Consider the following 17,220-nt stretch of genomic DNA (forward strand, 5'->3'; position numbering starts at 1 on the left):
TTAAATACAAACTAAATAAAACAATAATGTTTTAATTTTCTTACTAACTTAGAGGAACACTGGCCAGAACTGTGGTCTGTATGTTTAGGCTACACTACCCAGTTAGCTTGATTTGGAAACGCACAGAGCAGTGCTCACAACCCTGAGCTTGGTTCTTCCCTGCTGAAGACCACGTTTCACCTCAACAAATATTTACTGGGCCTCTACTCTGCGTCAGACCCTCGAGACACAAAGGAGAATGAGACATCCCTCCCTGCCCTCAAAGAGCTAACATCTCACCCGCCCCATGTCTTGACTAATAATACTTTTTGAACATTTACTTTGTGCCATTTAACACTTATAATACCCTATGAAGCAAGTACTGTTTTTATTCCCATTCACAGATGGCAACTCTAAGATATACGGAGTGTAGAGAGGCTGAGTAACTTGTCCTTGGTCATATGGCCAGTAAGTGGCAAAGACAGGGTTTGAATGCAGGCAGAAGGCCTGCAGAATTCACAAGCTTAGCTATTACACTAGACTGCCGTCTTAGCAAAGCACAGTTCTTCCTTTTGCACTGTTTAAGGAGACACACTGACCCGAGGCTGACTGCCCATGCCCAGTCTGTGATATTTTGTTATAGCAGCTTAAACAGAGTAAGATAGACACTATGTAGACAATTCGAAAGACCAGGTTCGAGTTCTGGCTGTTCTTCCTGTGGGCCTAACATAAGTCACACACTCTCCATGTCCTTTTTTCTTAGCCTAAAAAGGAGCTCTAATAATATCTTTGCCAACTTCTTTCTTAGGGGGACCCAAGGCTGAAGTGTGGTCGTGCTGGGTAAAGTGTTTTCAAAGCTGTGAAGTCCTCAACCAATGGGAAAGTATTTCAGTACAAATGTGACTCAGCATTATTTTGAAAGTGGGAAAATTTCAAGGATGAGCCCGAGTTTATGGCTTTTCACTAGCAGAACGCTGTTTATAAGGACTTCAAAAAAAGTGGTGTTTTATTATGTGTTGTGTATGATAATCACTGCGAGCCACTTCCTATATGAAGTGTATTAGGTGGAATTCCACACTGGCACTCACAGATGACTTTATTAAAATAATAACATTTTTAAATGCCAGAAAATTCAGAAGCAATCCTATTTTACTTATTAGAGATACCCTCAGGGCACAGACTGTAGAAATTCTTTATCTCTTCTGCAACAATAAAATGAAACTCTGCCTAAATTTAGTAAAAACATTACTTAGAGGCAGGTATTCTGCAGGCAAGAAAACCTTTTATTTTAAACCACAAATAGTCAGCAGGTGGCCACAACTATCCATGTTTCATTAAAATCACATAAACCTAGGTACAAAAGCACCACTGATTATTGCTCTAGAAAAACTGCATGAAAAATGCATATATGCACAGTAAAAACACCACAGTATGCACAGGACTATATTTTTAAAGCAAATGCATGGAATGCTGAATCAATTATACACACAGCTTCCAATATTAAATTTATTACACTTGAGAATGATGGAAATTTCCAAAAAGATGTATTATGAGAAGGTAAAATGTCCATCCTTATATATTTTTGTATGCCAACTAGAGTTCTAAAAAATTAGCATTTACAAAAACTTGGTAAAAATAGCTTTTAAAAGTTGTCCCAAGAGGTACATAAAATCAATCTCAATTTTTCCATGACAATTCATTCTCCCTCGGTATCTACAGATTCAGTTTTCTGTGCCTGTGGGGGGGAAAAATGAAAAACAATGATATAGTTACTATTAAAACTACTATAAGCCAAATAAAAGTCCACCCCACCAACACACACACTTTAGAACATCTGTTTTTTAGCACCTCCACCGCAAAACCTACTTCAGCTCTGGGTGTAAAACAGACAAGGCAGGAATGTATTACGCAAAAGCTCTGCTGCACTCATTGCTTTCTGCTTTTCAAACGACCACAGACACTTTCCCTGCAAGCTCCCAAGGCTCATAATAAACAACAGCACACCACTATCTGGTTCTAGTCACTGCAAACATGCAGGATTTTCTACGATACCCTTAACTCTCACTGTTTCAATCTGCCCCTTTACGGACAGTGTGCGGGGTGGGGTGCCTCTGCAGGTTGAGACACTAACAGTTGAGCGATAGATGTGGATCTGCAATAACATCACAGGCAACGAAGAGAGACTTTAAGAACATGCCATCAGCAGCTGAAGGAGCCAGCAATTTCTTAAGACACTGACTCAGCCCGTGGGAGGTATTTATGCACAGTACCTCTTCCACTTTAGTTTCTCCGTTTTCAGACGGGGCAGCGCCTTCCTTTCCAGCTTCCTGCTTCTCCTCTTTCCTCCCTTTAGCACCTTTGTTAATCTTGGTTCCAGGCTCTTTCTAACAGGATCAAAGCACAGACAGACAGTACATCAGGCACGGTGCGGTGTCAGCCGAGACCTGCCAGTCTCCGTCCAAACGCAGCGCCAGGCACAACCGGGCCAACACGGTGGGTTTGGGGGGAAAATAGGAACCCAGTTTGGCGGGGCATCAACTGAGCTCCACTGAAAGTGTAACAGGCTGCTGAGAGAGTCCACCGGACCTTCCCTTCTGCGAAAACACGACGATTCCTCTTCTGCATTTGTTCGGGGGACCGCCTCTCTCGATGCGGTGAGAGGCGGTTCTGCCGTGGAGAGGACAGAGGCAGTGGTGAGGGACAAGGCAAAGCCGGGGAGGCCGGCTCGTGGAACACCTCCCGTGCTTGGGGACGTGGGCTTGTGTGACTAGAGAGCTGAGAGAACTGGAGAGTGAAGACCCAGATTCTAATTTTTTTTTTAAGGGACATGAATCTTTTTTTTTTTTTTTAATATGTTTTAATATGTTTTTATTGATTTCAGAGAGGGAGGGAGAGGGAGAGAGAGGGATAGAAACATCAATGATGAGAGTCATTGATTGGCTGCCTCCTATATGCCCCCTGCTGAGGATCAAGCCCGCAACCCGGGCACGTGCCCGGACTGGGAATCAAACCTCAATCTCCTGGGTCCTAGGTCAATGCTCAACCACTGAGCCACGCCCGGCTGGGCTAGATCCTGATTTTAAGACCAAGCTACAGAATTGAGTTCTGCTTCAGAATCACCTACTCACACCATGATACACATAGTTTCAAACAATTCACAACAAGGGGCAATGCTCTGAAGGGCAGAGTAGAGAAAAGCCACGTGGGGTCTGTTTTTGTGCTTTAGTTTCCTCATCGGCAAAACAGGCTATTTGTACCTACCTCAGTAGGGCTGATGTGATGGTTACATGAGAAAAGCAATCAGAAGAGGGTCTGGCATAGTATAAGGGCCATATAAATGTTTGCTGGTATTAATTATGTGATTATTATGAGTTATCAGACTGGCCTAGTAAGAGCAGTGATGTGAAGCCAGAAGCCCCTTCCCTGGGTCCTTGAGCTCTTGGCAGCAGTGTCCATGGCTGCCACCAGTGTGAACCGTGTGAGCACCGTGTGAATGGCATGTTCAGGAGGAAGTACCAAACCCCCTTGGACATGAGGCTTCTCAGAGCACTGTGCGCTGACTTTCTTTGCTTTATTGACCAGATGGAAAACACATTCCTGGTAAAAGCATAAAACTGTGCTTTATGCCTGTCGAGAAAGCCTGTAGCAGGGATAAGTTTTCTAGTCAGTACATTTAGCCTGAAGCATTAAATGTGATCTTTCCTTGGATGACTTTTGGATATGAAATTATAATTTATTCATTGTTTAAAAAGCCAAAGTGGGAGTGGAAGCACCTCTTACCTTAGCAGATGTTTTTCTTGGTTTGGGTTCAGGTTTTGGTGGAGTGGGTTTCTGCAAAGATAAATTAAGTTATGCAAATAGTGACAAAGACAACCCTCAGCACCAAAAAGACCACGAAAAGATCACAGAAGACAACAGTGCATTTTGACTATGATTTTGCTCATTTAAAAAATATTTTGTTCTATTTTTAGCATCAGGTAACGGCATAAAGAGCTCTGCAATTTCATATCTATTTTCATCCTGGGTTCTTCAGTGAACGGCAGGTGAGATTTAAAAGCCAACTCGTTATTCTCTGGTCCAGAATAGCTCTCCGGGAACAGGTTTCAGCTTCTATCTCTGATGTCTCTGTACTTCCTTTTATCACAGCATAGCAGCAGGAAGGATGACTCAGGCTCTTGGCCAAATGACTCAATGAATTCGGTCACACTAGCCTTCCCAACAGTCTAGAAATCACAGCACAATCACAGGCAAAGCCCATCCTGTAATGAAGACTGCTGCCTGTGAGGTATTTCAAAATCATTTCCAAATCCTTTCACCTCTGATGCAGATTTCAAGTCCTGGAGCCAACTTTCATCATCTCCAATGCCAGTACAAGGTGAAAAGAATCTCTTGCCCACCCAGGCACTGGGCTCATTTTGTCTCTAGAGCTTTCTATTAAGAACATGATTATAATGATAAAATGTCCACTGTTAGCCCCTAAAGTTTAAGATTTTTCACGAATCTTATTAGCCAAAGAGCCCACCAGGCAATTATTTTTCTGTGGCCTCGTGTGGGTCTCCTCATTGCCCTGAGCAGTGCCTGCCTGCTCTGTGGCCATGGTGCCCCCCACACAGGGCTTCAGTCCCAGCCTGCTTCCCAGGGCCCTGAGACAGGGTGGCACGTGGGGATGCTGGGGAAAATAACCAGTGTAAACCTCTAGTTTTCTATAGCTATATTAGGGCAAATATTTCTCTCATGGAGCTAGAAAAAATAAGTGTACATCTCTCCTGGCACTAGGGGGAATGGTTTTTAAATAGAAAACACTGGCCAGGGTCTCCCCCTGTGGAGAAAAAATACATGTTCCTCTCCAGTGCCTCTAGGTATTTCAGATTCATGTTGAATAGGGCCCTTTTCATCAAGAGCATAAAGTAAGATTGTAGACAGTTCAATTCCTGAAGACTGACTGCTAGACATGACCTTTCAAATAAAAGAAGAAAACTGAGATTGAAAAGTAAGGAAGGCTTTTATTAATCTTCTTACCACTCTAAATCTGCAGTTTGCTCCCCAAATACAGCAGCTTGCAGGACTCCTAAATTTTCAGGATTTTAAAATTTTCATTTTGAGCTTTGATATGTTGTGTTAACATATACTTGTTTTCTCAATTGACAGCAAATACTTTCCTTTTATAATAGTTTCTATAAGACAGCCTCACCGCCTTCTCCGCCCCGCCCCCTCCCCCCCCTGACCCAACTCAGCATTCAAGTGTTTTGATGGGACAAGAAATATTGAGGTTTCAGTCTGTAATCCCACTGGCCTCTGGAGAGACTCTGCATCAGCACCACGGGCAATGATCTCAGTGGCAGGCGCTTATATTGCTGATTCCTGTTGCTCAGGAAAAGCCTTGTTCTAAATTTTGGGTATCATTTGCCTTGCAAGGTGTATCCCCTTCATGGGCCAGACATCCATGGAATACAATGGCTTTCAGTAAAATCTATAGTTTAGCCTAAAAAGGGTTTAAACTAACCCGAGCCATGCTGAAAGTTACTATTAGAGCACACCACCTCTGGGGGGTTTTGGGAGAATCTGGATTAACTGTATACATATACAACCGCACCTCCCAGCACTTACTCTTCCTGGTGACTCTGACATCACTTCCTAAGGCTCAGACTCACGGGAAACACTGGTCACTCCACTCAAACCCAGTTACACTTCTGAACTTGTGACTGCTCCTAATATCCATTTTTGTTTGGATTTCCTGATCCGTTCTAGGCATGGGTGTTGGCTACAGATGAAATCCATGCTTCCCCAAAGGCCACAGAAGCTTGCAGCTCCTATACTATCTAGTGTGGGAATATAAGCGATCAGCCAAGAGGTCAATGCCTTTCCTCTACATCTCAGTGGGCAGTGCTGCTGGTATTTTAAGCAAAATCCTCCACCAGAGAAACAGGCTGACCTGTCTTGGCAGAATGAAGACTGGACTTCAGTCAGTGGGCAGCAGGGAGGAGCACAAGGGCCAGCAAGGAGCACAGTGTGGCGAAGAGAGCTGGAGCACACTCACTGCGGAGGTTTGGCCCCTTGCCCATCCCTACTTTAATGATCTAAACCTCTTCCCTGGGCCTGGCCCACAGAGGGAGACTCCAAGTGTCCAAGTGGAATATTTACTTTCTCAGCGACTCCCTAGTTCTGAAATGAGGCTAAAGTCTACGGAGTCAGATAACTTTCAGAACATTCTGACTAATGTATGAGTTGTAGACAGAGAATCAGATTCTTGTCCACTTCAGCGCATCACAGGTAGAATCGGAAGGCTCCATATGACTTTGCTGAACGTACTTCTTTCGTTTCAGAGATCGAGCAATATCAAACAACTTCTGTGCTTTATATTCTTGGTAATGGGGCTGGCCACTGGTTTTCACCCACACATCTGATCAAGGGACTTGCTTGGCAGCAATGGTTGAATTTGCTGTATATTGTGACCCACGTAATTACCAAAACGCAAACAAAAAACTCAAGGGAAACAATCTTGCTTCTGCAGCTTTGCTCTGGACAGAGGGAACATGAACTCATAGGAACTAACACCAAGGGGGTTCTAGAGTACTCACCGCTGACAACCTGGCAGACCGTCTTGTGGGCTACAAAGGAAATGGAAAAATACATATTTTTTAGTGATTAAACACAACCAAGTTGATTTTAAAAAGTTCTTTCTTGATATGTATTTTATATTTGTTGAAATAATGTAATGTATGACTCCCATCACCCTCTCTAGGTGAGTACAGTGAATACCCCAAGTCACCCTGGGCACCCTAATGCTCAAGACGAAGTTTCTGTGGGCACATGGTTCAAAGAAATGGCCTCTCCCAATTAAGGATGGAAAAGGAAGATGAACTTAGGCTCCAAACCCTAATCTCGACTCTTTTGTGATAAAATTGATAGCGGGAACATTGAGATGCTATTTAAGAACTACTTTCCAGTCTGACTCTTGTTCCTTACGAATGGAACTAAAGCTTATAAGTTAAAGCAAGAGACTTAGATAATTGTGTAGAAACCAAAACAATGGGAATTCCGGACCTTGTTACTATGTTAGAAAAGAGGACTACAAGTCTTAGGCAGTGAATGAGAAATGTTTCCTTTCACCTGCTACCAAGTACACACATTTATTTCTCTACTAAATGCGTATGTTTAGAGGTTTAAATAGAGTAAAAAGTTCACTAATCTTTTCTTTTAATTTGGAAGTTTAGAGAATATAGAGAGAAACTGTGTTGAGACTGATGTTTTTCAGGAAATCTTTTCTTCTTCAGCAATGGTGCAAGTTAGCAAATCAGATGGCAAAGAAAATTTAAACTAACAGAACTCTTCTAACCATTTCAGAAATAAGCATATAGAATTTATACTCTACTTACCACCAGCAAAAAGATGGCTCCCCAGGGGATTTCACATTCTAAAAGTACAATTGCCCTTCTTTAAAAATGTCCTAGAAGTAAACACTCCATACTTTTTGTCTGTTTTACTCCCTGCTCTAATTCTAGTAGAATAGTATGCCACCCAACATATGGGAGATACTCAACATTTGCTCAACAAATGAACTCAAGCTTTTCCCCAATTCTTGCTGCCTGATGCAGACTTTGTCTTACTACAATAGCTTCAATGTTTCAAATAATTTTTAAGGGGGTCAGTGAAAATGATCAGTAGCAGCCCATGCCATGAGTGCAAGGAATCATGAAATTCTTGAAGCTGTGCTTGGGTCAGTCCAGGTCAGCTGGTCAGGCCAAACTGGAAGAAATATTTCTTGCCATCTTTACATCTAAGAAATTTCTTACTGAAAATAGCCACAAGAAACTAAACTCATCTTTCTTTAAACTACAGAAAAAAATGAAGGGCCAGAGCCTTCATGAATAATTTTAACCCTGGGGTCTTGAGGAAAGATCAGAGCTGGACTTCAGGCCAGCCAGCAGCAGTGCTGAGACGAGGGGACTGTGCAGGCTAAGTGGGGGCCGTGACATATGTGCTGAGACCAGGGGACTGTGACATATGCACTGCAGAGGGAAAGAGTATGCACCACGCAGCACACAGCATGGGAGGCCTGCCTTTATCGGATGCTCATCGGAATACCACAGTGTCCATTAGGGTTATCAGGTCAGTGCACCACAGGTCCCTGAGAATCAGAACCCAAATTGTGTGATGCCTTTCCCAGGACGGTGAATTGCATAAACTGGGTATTACTGAAGAAAAGGCAACACTACCAGTTAAACCGGGCAGCAGGTGGGTGAGCTGTGCTTCTTCAACGTGGAGTCAGAGCATGGAGGAGCAATGTGCACCCGCCGATTACTGAACAGAGCTCAGCTTAGGCGCTTCGGGGTGACCTTAAGAACTACCCACACCATCTCACAGCAAGGCGCAGGCGGCATAAGCATGCTCAGGAAGATACTCTCCGAGAGGAAAAGGGCAGACTCCATGCTAGAGGGGTGAGCAGGCCTTATCTGAACCCCTCTCCTTCGAGTACCACGTTGGTCTTCCCTCACTGTTCACCTCATCTGTTTCACGTCTGTGCCCCTCCTGCACAGGACTATCTTCTGTAACATTTCTGTAGCTCCAGTGCCTACTGGGGCCCCTCAGTAAATGTGGAGGTGAACACTAGACATGTACAGCAAGTGTGACCTTGGGAGAGTTGCTAAGGTCACTACCTCATTTTACTGCACTTTACAAATGACTGTGTTTTCATCAACAGCAAGGCAAGACCCTCTACCAGCAAAAAGACTGTGACTCACTGAAGGCTCCAGTGATGGTTAGCATTTTTGAGCAATAAAGCCTTTTAAAATTAAGGTATGTACTTTGTTTTTTAGGCATAATGTTATTGCACACTTAATACATTACAGTATGGTGTAAATATAATTTACTTTTTAAAATCCTCACCCGAGGACATATTTTTATTGATTTTTTAGAGAGAGGAAAGGGGAGAGAGAGAAACATCAATCGGTTGCCTCCCATACAAACCCTGACCGAGAGGTGAACCCACAACCATTTGGTGCCTGGGATGATGCCCCAGACAACATAGCCATCCGGTCAGGGAGTAAATATAACTTTTATATGCACTGGGAAACAAAAATATTCATCTGACTTGCTTTATTATGATATTTGCTTTATTGTGGTGGTCTCGAACCAAATCTGTAATATCTCCGAGTAATGCCCGTACTCAGTCAGGTACTATTCAGTTCAGGCCTGAAAAGGGGCCAAATATGTTAACCGTTACTCATAGCTGCCTCCCTATCCGCCAACCAGCTGTCCTGATAAATGGTGAAGTGAGGACAAATCATGTGAAAAATTCCCCCACTCATGCTCTTGCTCCTGCCCTCCCAATGCAAACACCCAAACATAGGAAGAGGGAGGGTGATGTCAGAGAGCACTTTGGGATTTCCAGAGGGACATTCCAACCAACGCACTGCTCTGCAGGGCCTGCAAGCAGTTCTGATGCAAAGACTCACTACTTTTTTTACAATTCAAGTCCAGTATGAGAACTGCCAAATCAAAAGCCTAAGAAATTAATGCAAAAACAAAGTTTGCTTTTTCTAGGCTGTCTAAAGTAACTAATCTCCAAAAAGCACACATTTTACTGTAAAATCATTTCATGACTTCCTGCCTGCAATTTGCCAGCTCTTCTTTCTATGCTATATTTAAAAAAAAAAAAAAAAAGAATTTTCTTAAATTTTCCTTTCTGGGAACCATCGGAAGAGATTTTTTTCCCCTTCTGCAAATAGTGGAGGCTGGGATGAACCTTTCACTCAGCCAGAGGAACTGGGTACACGTGCAAGTGTGTACACCCGTGTGTACACCTTCCTGGACAGTTCCATCAGCCTTCACAGCCTTAGAGGCTATAAATGATTGGACTATATTTAATAGACATGAAATAGACTAGACTGCTGGTTTTTCCTCCTGAAACACTCCAATTTAAAGTATTCATTTGAGACTCAGACTATCGGGCAGGACCACTCCAAAAATAAATGTAGTAAACATTTCTCTCAATTTATTGATTGTGAATCCATAGGAAAAATGGCCAAAAGAATGGTCCCTGAGGAAGAAAGGCAGGCTTTTAGAATGACAAGTCACCACGAGAGTTACAGAACAATGTGAGGGTTCGTCACTGTGGTATATGTGTGCTGGGAACAACGGAATTACTCTGCAAGTGTTTACTGACTAGCTGATCATTCCCTGGGTTGGAGAGAATGTGGGGAAAGGCTACTCTGAAAGACATGGAGTCTTTTACTTTTATGTCCTGGAGGCAAAAAGCAATATGGAAGTCTAATCTTGCTGTGACAGAGTTCACTGGGATAGAGATTAGCTGGATTCAAGTAGACTCACTGGACTTTGCTGAATACAGCTTGAAATACATGGGCCATTCTATTGGAATTTGCAAGTATGTTTATTTTAATGAGATTTCTTAATGCTCCTGAGCCTGACCACGTACTTCCAAACAAAACCCCAAATTTGAATTGCTTTTAATTCCCAAACACAAATGAGGAACTAAATAGAAATGACCTTCTTTGCAAAACTGGGAGGTAGGGGAAGATGTAATGAGAGCCTTGGCAGAGAAAAAGCACTGGATGGTCAGCCTTTTGCGATTACCACAAAAGGGGCCCAAGGGCAGAGGACTCTGAATCAGGACTTTCAGACATCTTTCCTGGTTCTGCAATTCACAAGCTGCGGCATGTGGGGAAAATCACATACGTCTCTGGGGACACTGTTTGCATTAGTGAAAACGAAGATAATAACACCTGCCTATTAACAAACACGGCACTTCTCTGACATTCCCTATGACCTTTCCTTGGTTTATTTTTCTTTATAGCAAATATCCGATTATTTTCTTTTACTCTCTCTCCCTCCTGCTAAAATGGAAGTTCCATGAAGACAGACATTTTTGCTTTTGTTCACTGTGGACCCTGCAGAGCTGAGAACAGTGCTTGGTGCACTTTAGGTGCTCAATACATTTCTGTCAAGGAATGAATCTGCTTTGCCCTCATTTCAGGATTATTGTAAAGATCAGATAAAACAGCGTATGTGAAAGGGCTTTGTAAACTGCCAAATGTAATGACCGCAATATATTGTTTTGGTCATTTATTGTCCAAATACTAAGCTCTGCACCAACCCCTTCGAATATCATGGCAGGGATAGAGGCTTTTCAAATCCTTTGCAAGTGATGCCTTCACTGTAGTCAAGGCTGTGCATACTCAATGGCCTGACTAGAAAATTCAAACAATTCAGCAGAGGTGAAACAAATCAATATACGGTCTGACAGTTCGTACCCTAAACCCTAAACCACCAGCTAACCCACTGACTTTTTCACTTTTCAAACAATTGTACTGATGTCCTGAAGGAATATCATGAGTTTTAATTTGGGTATGGTTTAAATGACAGGTAGAGACTTGTCTAGGAAAGTTTTTTGTTACAAAAATATAATATATATAATATAAAAACAGGATATAAAAATAATATAAAAAATAAAAATACACCTCAGAACACCTCAATAAAGTGAGTATCTCAATAAAGTGAGTCACACAATTTTTTTATTTCCCAGTCCATAGAAAAGGTGCGTTTCCACTATATTGCAGTCTATTAAGTGTGCAATAGCATTATGCCTATAAAAACAATTTACATACCTTAATAAAAATACTTTATTGCTAAAAGATGCCTAGCATCATCTGAGCCTTCAGCAGTTGCCACAGACTTTCAATTTGTAAAAAATGGAAGACCTGCAAAGCACAATAAAGTGAGTCGCAAAACAAGGTGTGACTGTACTGTAAATAATTTAAATTCTGGGGCCAAAATAATATGTATGAGACAGCTGTATACACAAAATTATTTTCTATATATTCTAACCAGCTTGATTTCTTTTAGTGAAGGATTGGAAAGACTTTTCACTATCAAATGGTTTCTAGGTTTTCTGACTGACAGATCAATTTCAATAGCAGTCCCTAAGGACAAACCCAGATGCATTTCATGCCCAAATCTAAAAACATTAAGGTTCATTACACTTAGTCAACTGTCCTACAAATTATATTTTTCCATTTTCAAGAAAATTCTAACATTCATTATTTTTTGGTTGGATCTAGCATTTGTATAGTGGTTTGACTTTGGATCACAAACTTCACCTCCCAAATGTTAGACACTCAATATTAGGTAAACGGATGGTGGAGATGTGGTTATAGGCAGTTTTGTTTTGGTTTTAAATTATTTCTTTATAGAGTCTGTTAAAGGTTTTCCGTTGGCAGAATGAATTTCCCTGTACAAATCCTGTACAGGGATTTTACTCTCATGATAAACTCCTCTGAATTATTATCCACAGTATGAATCACCTAATAAAAGAATCTGTAACTAGACATTGTTTTTATCTCTCTCATGACCCATTTTAGTTTATAAGTTAAACCGTAACAGTTGCAGTTTTTCAACACACTGAACTCTGTGCAAAAGTGAATGGCTGTCACCATAGTTACCATCTCACTTGCTACTTTTTCACCCATCTCCTTTTAGAAGTTCATGATACTACCAAGGAAGGTCAAATGAAAGCAAGCATCTCTTCCAAGTTCCTAGCTGTTTGGAGGTTTCTGTATTTTAATACAGAGCTTCTTTGAATTATTGCCTAATTAATTATCTTAAGCCCTAAGAATTTTTCTGATTAAAAACCCCCAACTTTAATATTTTGACATCTTGTGTATCCTTTCATAGTTTTTTACTTTAGAGATGATTCCTCTTAGGCAAATTTCAAAACCTAAAAAGTAATTTATAATTCACTCACTGGAGCAGAGAATTTATTAAATCAGAAGTCTTTGATTTCCTTGCTGTGAAAGGCAAACTTTGTTCTCCTTGATGAATTTACCTATTATCTTGATTTTTGCCCAGAAGGAATTCTCAGTATCTGCTTTAACAAGACAGCGGGACCCACAGGTAGAAACATAAACAACACAGTAAGTGGAAAAATGACTCATCTGTGAACCGACTGAAATATACCCAAGCCAAGGGAGACTACACAGTGACACTCTTATCTCTGGCCTATGTAGTCTCAACAACCTTGTACAGGAATAGTATTCATTCAGATGCAGACAATCATAACAATATTAAAAATTCCAGTTAAATAATTAAATACAGGATGTCAAAAAGATACACTTACCTCCTGTTTAGTTACTTTGGATCCATCCTTGCCCTCTGTATTCTCTGGAGACTAGAAAGAAAATATTTCAGTGAATTGTATTTAAATTGGAAAACACACATTAGAGGGAGATTTTTTTAAAAAAAGCTATTTAAGTTCTCTGGACCACATAAACCAACAGATATTTTGTGGGGGGAAAAGTAAGTTTGTATAAGGATATGTTTTTCACACACACACACACACACACACACACACACACACACACACACACACATTGCATTTATCTGAATGACTGCTCTTGTTTTAAAGCAGGAGTGGTGCAAGAACTGATATGAGTCCCTGTCCTCAATGTACATTCAACCCTAAGCAATTTTCGTTCTTTTATGATTCCATGTGGGTTAAAGAACAGGGACCCAGAAGTCAGTGGCGGGGTACCTAGGATCCGCCTGCATGTTCCAGTTTGCTTGATGCTCTGAGATGAGGGCAGGATGTTGGGAAAGCCTAAGCCAATTGCAAAAGAGTATTTTCATCCCATACTTGCCTTTGATTTCTAGCCCATTTCTTGATATGACTTAAATTGATACTTATTATTTTTATAAAATATTACCATTTTTCCATTATCAACTCCAGCACCTCTACGACACTCCCAGCCTGACAGGACAGCCAAGAGCCCCGCCACCCAAGCTGATTTGTTCCCTGATTTTAACCCAGCCCTGTGCAGCCCTGAGCCCACTCTCGGGACAGTTCAAACCTGCCTTTTTTACAGGCTTGCATACAAAGGGTAAAATAGATTTACATGACATACCAACTACCCCAATATATTTATTTTTATTGGCTAAAGACAGTAAGTAAGATTAAAACAATTAGAAAATTTAGCTATTTAACACAAGATATAAATATAGTTCCCATCAGGAAAAATTACAAATAGCAAACTGATGTTTGGCACACTGTTTAGCTTAGCAAAATGAAGCAGCTATGTGGTAATGCCTTATCTAATAAAAAGAGAAAAAAAATGTAAGATCATAAAACCCACTGTTTGGTGGGGCAGGTGACACTGTAAATTAGAATAATATTTTCAAAGAACAACCTGGCAATATGAAAAACACACATAAGACTAATTATGTGATAGTCCAGTAATTCCAATTTTAGAACCAGGGCTCAAAGAAAGATTCTGGTTTTATTTGTACTGTTTGTACTGTTTCTAATATGGAATAAACTGGAAATGACTTACTGGAAATGTTTAAGTAAACTATGTAACTATTAATACAATGGGATTAAAAATATTTAGGCTATGTGACTACATAGAAAGTACACATCAAATAATGCTAAATTTAAAAACATAAAATAATATGTAAAACATAGGTCAGAAGTATACAAAGTCTTTGAGAAAGACAAAAGCTTTTCTTCAAGTCACAGGACATAATAAACTTCTCTTCTTCCTATGGTTTCCTGTTACCCAGTCTATCAGTTTACCTCTCTCTAGAACTTCCCAGATTCATAGTTTTCTTCTGTTTCCCAAATCAATGAACTATATTCCTTCCTCCATGGGACTTCCTCTATCATAAAGGGAAACAGAGCTTCCACCTTTCTGTTCTCCACTCTCTTGTACATGATTGTCTGGTTCACAGAACTAGTGCTATATCAGTTAATGGAGTTAGAGAGGGCACATCTTAAAAAGTCTGACCATATGAAGACAATCCCTAGATGGGCCATTCGGCTGTGTTCACTTCCTCTGCTCATTTCACAAACTTGACCCTTCTGGCCACAAATCAGACCCTCGGTTGTCAAGGAATGCTGGGCTGCCCTTCATACCTGTTGGGCCACTGGGCAGATTTAAATCCGGGGTACCCTCTGTTACCAACAGGCATTTAAAGAAGCAGCACATAGCTATTGTTGATGTTAAACTACATTAAAAAATTAAAAATGATTTAACAACATTTTCAATATTTTTCTAAGCAGTGGATTAGTGACAGCAATATGACTAAGAAATCACTCTCTAAATAGTGACCTGATAATGTTTGAATTGGATGTAAGTTATTGAAAAAGAGAAACTTGAAAGGATGCCACTTAAAAAAGCAGGTATAATTGAAAATATTAATGCCTTCGGATGAATGAACATAAGACTAGAGATGTGAAGAAATATAACTCTAGGCAAAGCTGGTTTCTCCGGCAATCTTTCCACAAGGGCTTTCTATTAACAGGCATGTAACAAATTTACAGTCAGGAACAACCCAACTGATCTTTACCCTGAGATCAGTGTGGAACTGTGGCAGCAATGCAGGTCAGGACACCAGCTTAAATCTTAGCTTTCTACCTAGGAGCTGTGTGATCTGGGGCAGTGCCTTGATCACCATGGCTGTCTCTTTATCTGTGAATGATAGATTATAATGACATGTAACTCAAAGGGTCATGCTAGTGAACAAGCAAGATGTCGGGAAAAGCATTTCATAGACTAAAAATTGTTATATAGATGTTGAGTCTTCTGAATTATCAAATATAAAATTATATTCAACAGCACCTTGGGCTTGAGCACATCCCCTTACATCCAGATTCTCTGCAGCCTCGTCATCTGTTTTAGTTGCACAGGTTAACAGGTATACTATTTCATAAAGACCAACCATCTCAGGCTATCTTATCACACACTATGTAGAACATTAATATTTAGCCATGAGCCTGGAGATACAAGGAGGGCATGGTATGAAGGGATTAAAAGAGAAGTCTGAAGTTTTCTGTCCCAAGGGATCGTGAGGAGTAACAACAAAGAAAAGGGGAAACAAGGCTTGAGGGTGTACATAGATGATCTCAGATGTATTTCAATATTGTAGCAGGCTGATGGGAAGGATGAGGTGACTAAGACGGGGACAGGAAATTCCAAGGCAGAGGGGTTCTTGCCCCACTCCCCAGGACGGGGCAGGTTTATGCTAATCTAGAATGGTCAAGAGGGCAGAGAACCATGGTGAAAGGAAAAGGTCTCATTCACATATCTGAGCTTGCTGCAACTAAATGGCATGGGTACTGAGCTGAGAGGCAGCACGGGATGGGGGACATATATGGTGGCCAGATGGAAGGCACAACAAGGATTCTAGGACTCTAGAGCACTGCCCTCAGATCACTGAGGGCAAGTTGGCAGGCAGGTGGATTATTGAATACCTGGTGATAGATTATTGGCCTAGAAGGCCTAAACTTTGGCAAAATCAACGGGCAGTTGAAATTTTTTTATTACAAATAAAAGTAGGCTAACTGAAATAAGAAAAACTTGAAACATAAACACTAGACCAGGGATAGTAATAGAAATAATGAATTGTCACAGACTACTGAAAGTTGCATTAGTCCAGAATGCAACTAGGAGCAATAAAGAAATGGATAATATGAAAGAGAGGTTAGGAAACATGGTGGGTAATTGAGAAGCTTCACATATACCTACTACTTATTTCGGAAGCAGAGAACAGAGGTACTAGTAGGACGGCAGAGACATAAAACAGAATATTTCCAAATTAAAGTAATGAGTCTCCAGATTGAAAGCTCACACCAAGGAACAAACTGGAAACAAACAGAACAAATACATTGAGAAATGCTGTAATAAAACTACAGAATGTCAAGGACAATGGGAAAAATCTTACAAGTTATCAGAGTTAAAAGATGGATAATCTACAAAGAATTACTTCTCACCAGCAACTACAAAGGTAACAAAATATGGGGTAATGTTCAAGAAGCTGAGAAAAACTGTCAACCTAGAATTCTATACCTTGCTATCACTCAAGAATGAAGGCAAACTATTGTAGAGACCAATAGAGCCTTTCTTTCAATAAGGACCTATTACTAAAGGATCAAATTCAGCAATTAAAAAAAATGAATCCAGGTGGAAGAAAAGTATAGAAGAAGAAATGTATGAAATATGTTGGTAAATTTAATTAGCTACTCCCTATAGATAATAATATCTATGTTGTGTGTGTTTAAATATTTAAAAGTTTCAATAGAACTCCTAGATCAGTGCTGTCTTATAGAAATATACCATGTAATTCTACATTTTCTAATAGCCACATTGAAAAAGTAAAAAGAAATAGATGAAATTAATTTTAATAATATTTTATTTAACTAAATATTTTAAAATTTTATCACTTCAACATGTA

At 40.5% G+C, this 17,220-nt stretch overlaps 1 protein-coding gene across 3 annotated transcripts in view; it reads right to left on the minus strand.

Annotated features, from left to right (window-relative positions):
- Positions 1-1,241: 1,241 nt before the first annotated feature.
- Positions 1,242-17,220, minus strand: part of HMGN3 (high mobility group nucleosomal binding domain 3) — a 30,198-nt gene continuing 14,219 nt past the window's right edge. Inside the window, exons 2-7 of one of the 3 annotated variants that reach the window (XM_081139926.1) lie at positions 13,112-13,162; positions 6,558-6,587; positions 3,760-3,810; positions 2,250-2,363; positions 2,089-2,131; positions 1,242-1,714 (exon numbers count right to left, since the gene is read on the minus strand). In XM_081139926.1, coding sequence (XP_080996052.1) covers positions 1,701-1,714; positions 2,089-2,131; positions 2,250-2,363; positions 3,760-3,810; positions 6,558-6,587; positions 13,112-13,162 — 303 coding nt within the window. In that variant the 3' untranslated portion in view covers positions 1,242-1,700. Of the gene's footprint in view, positions 1,715-1,769; positions 2,132-2,249; positions 2,364-3,759; positions 3,811-6,557; positions 6,588-13,111; positions 13,163-17,220 lie in introns of those variants that run through there. The other 2 variants (XM_081139927.1, XM_081139925.1) reach the window with 2 other exon arrangements.

The sequence above is a fragment of the Miniopterus schreibersii genome (genome assembly GCF_964146895.1).
Source record: "Miniopterus schreibersii genome assembly, chromosome: 6".
NCBI classification, from domain to species: Eukaryota; Metazoa; Chordata; class Mammalia; order Chiroptera; family Miniopteridae; genus Miniopterus; species Miniopterus schreibersii.